The sequence below is a fragment of the Octopus bimaculoides genome, chromosome 28, assembly GCF_001194135.2.
Source record: "Octopus bimaculoides isolate UCB-OBI-ISO-001 chromosome 28, ASM119413v2, whole genome shotgun sequence".
NCBI lineage: Eukaryota > Metazoa > Mollusca > Cephalopoda > Octopoda > Octopodidae > Octopus > Octopus bimaculoides.
In genome coordinates, this window is record NC_069008.1 from 12,739,770 (window position 1) to 12,742,554 (window position 2,785).

General features: G+C 38.2%; 1 protein-coding gene across 1 annotated transcript; it reads left to right on the forward strand.

The window, feature by feature from the left end:
- Positions 1-772: 772 nt before the first annotated feature.
- Positions 773-2,753, forward strand: LOC106874835 (zinc finger protein ZFP2). The gene has a single exon (XM_052977668.1). The coding sequence runs from the start codon at positions 1,277-1,279 to the stop codon at positions 2,495-2,497; it is 1,221 nt and encodes a 406-aa protein (XP_052833628.1). The 5' UTR covers positions 773-1,276; the 3' UTR covers positions 2,498-2,753.
- The last annotated feature ends 32 nt before the right edge of the window (positions 2,754-2,785 follow it).

The window sequence follows — 2,785 nt, forward strand, 5'->3', positions numbered from 1 at the left end:
CACATCATGCCTCCACACAGTTTCCACCTTCCCAAATCCTCTCACAAGGCTTTGGTCGACCCAGTGTTATAGTAGAGGACAATTCCTGGCCTTCATGCCTGTGGCACGTAAAAGCACCCACTACACTCTCGGAGTGGTTGGCGTTAGGAAGGGCATCCAGCTGTAGAAACTCTGCCAGATCAGATTGGAGTCTGGTGTAGCCATCTGTCTCACCAGTCCTCAGTCAAATCGTCCAACCCATGCTAGCATGGAAAGCGGACATTAAACGACGATACGATATATATATAATTCCTCAATGTGCCTGACAGTGAGATAGAATCCAGAACCACATAATTTGGAAGCAAGTTTCTTATTTCTTTATTGCCCACAAGGGGCTAAACATAGAGGGGACAAACAAGGACGGACAAAGGGATTAAGTCGATTACATCGAACCCAGTGCGTAACTGGTACTTAATTTATCGACCCCGAAAGGATGAAAGGTTAAGTCAACCTTGGCGGAATTTGAACTCAGAACATAACGGCAGATGAAATACCGCTAAGCATTTCGCCCGGTGTGCTAATGTTTCTAACGTTTGGAAGCAAGTTTCTAAGTCACACACCCATGCCTTTACACATATATTTCTTTATCTACATTGTTAAAATATACGTCTTGAAACTGTTCACTTGTTTAGGTAAATGTTTATTTCTATAAGAAATATACTAAAATTTATACTGTTATATCTTAAGTATCCCCTATATCTTATACTGTTGTTTCTCTACTATTTCAGAATAACAAATGACATTGGCATCAAAGAATTATATAGATCATCAATATTTATTTTCATTCAAAGACTCAAGAAAAATGTTACACAGAACAGACATAACTCTCATTATATAAATCTTCAGCAAATTAGATGCAAATATTTTCTCTGAACTCATATTGATGACAGTAGTTCTTTTTTTTTTTTTTTTTGACTGTGTAGAATATAAACAAGATGTTTTGCACCTTTGTAGATTTAGACAAAAATCACATTCAGAGAAATATCTATTAGGAATGGAAGGTAAAACTATACAGAAAATAAGCATCTCTGTGTTGGGGTGGGAAAAGAAAAATAATCCTTTCTACAATAGATACAAGGTCTGAAATTTACTGGGAGGGGATTAGTTGATATATCAATCCCAATGGTTCACTGGTACTTAATGGAAGGCAAAGTTGACCTCAGCAGAATTTGAACTAAGCATTTTACCCAGCGTGCTAACGATTCTGCCAGCTTGCCAACTTGGGAAAAGAAAAATAATGGAAAATGAATTACGCGAGGAAGAGGTTAAATTCAAACCACAGTTTAAAAGTACCAATTTTCCTAGTCATTTAAACAAAAAGAAAGGAAAACCATTGCACCGATGTAATATTTGTGGTAAATTGTTCTCTAAATCTTATCTCTTAACTAATCACAAATGTATTCATACAGGAGAGCAGCCATATCGCTGTGGTATCTGTGGTAAATCATACTCTGGATCTAGCATGTTAGCAATACACAAACGTATTCACACAGGAGAGAAACCATATCATTGTGATATCTGTGGTAAAGCATTCTCTCAAAGTGGTCAAGTAACAACACACAAACGTAGTCATACAGGTGAGAAACCATATTGTTGTGATATTTGTGGTAAGTCATTCTCTCGAAGTGGTGCTTTAACTGGACACAAACGAAGTCATACAGGAGAGAAACCTTATCATTGTGATATCTGCAGTATGTCATTCTCTGAAAGAGGTACCTTAACAAAACACAAACATATCCATACAGGAAAGAAACCCTATCAGTGTAATATCTGTGGTAAATCTTTCTCTTCAAAGGGTAACTTAACTGAACACAAAAGAAGTCACACAGGAGAGAAATTACATCACTGTGATATCTGTGGTAAATTATTCTCTTCAAAGAGTAGCTTAACTGAACACAACCGTAGTCACACAGGCGAGAAACCACATCACTGTGATATCTGTGGTAAATTATTCTCTCGTAGCAACTGCCTAGCTAAGCACAAACGAAGTCATACTGGAGAGAAACCACATCACTGTGATATCTGTGGTAAATCATTCTCTAGAAGTGATTACTTATCAGTGCACAGACGTATTCATATAGATGGGAAACTATATCAGTGTGATATCTGTGGTAAATCATTTCCTCGAAATAATCAATTAACTGTGCACAAACAAATTCATACAGGTGAGATGCCATATCGCTGCAATATCTGTGGTAAATCATTCTCTAGAAGTGATTACTTAACAGTGCACAAACGTATTCATACTGGTGAGAAACCATGTCGTTGTGATATCTGTGGTAAATCATTCTCTCGAAATGATCAATTAACTGTGCACAAACGAGTTCATACAGGTGAGAAGCCATATCGTTGTGATGTCTGTGGTAAATCATTCTCTGTAAGAAGTCACTTACCGAGACACAAGCGTATTCATACAGTGTCATCATCATCATCATTTAACGTCCGCTTTCCATGCTAGCATGGGTTGGACGATTTGACTGAGGACTGGTGAAACCGGATGGCAACACCAGGCTCCAATCTAATTTGGCAGAGTTTCTACAGCTGGATGCCCTTCCTAACGCCAACCACTCAGAGAGTGTAGTGGGTGCTTTTACGTGTCACCCGCACGAAGGCCAGTCAGGCGGTACTGGCAACGGCCACGCTCGAAATGGTGTCTTTTATGTGCCACCCGCACAAAAGCTAGTCCAGGGGCACTTGCAAAATAATAATAATAATAATAATAATAATAATAATAATAAATAATAAT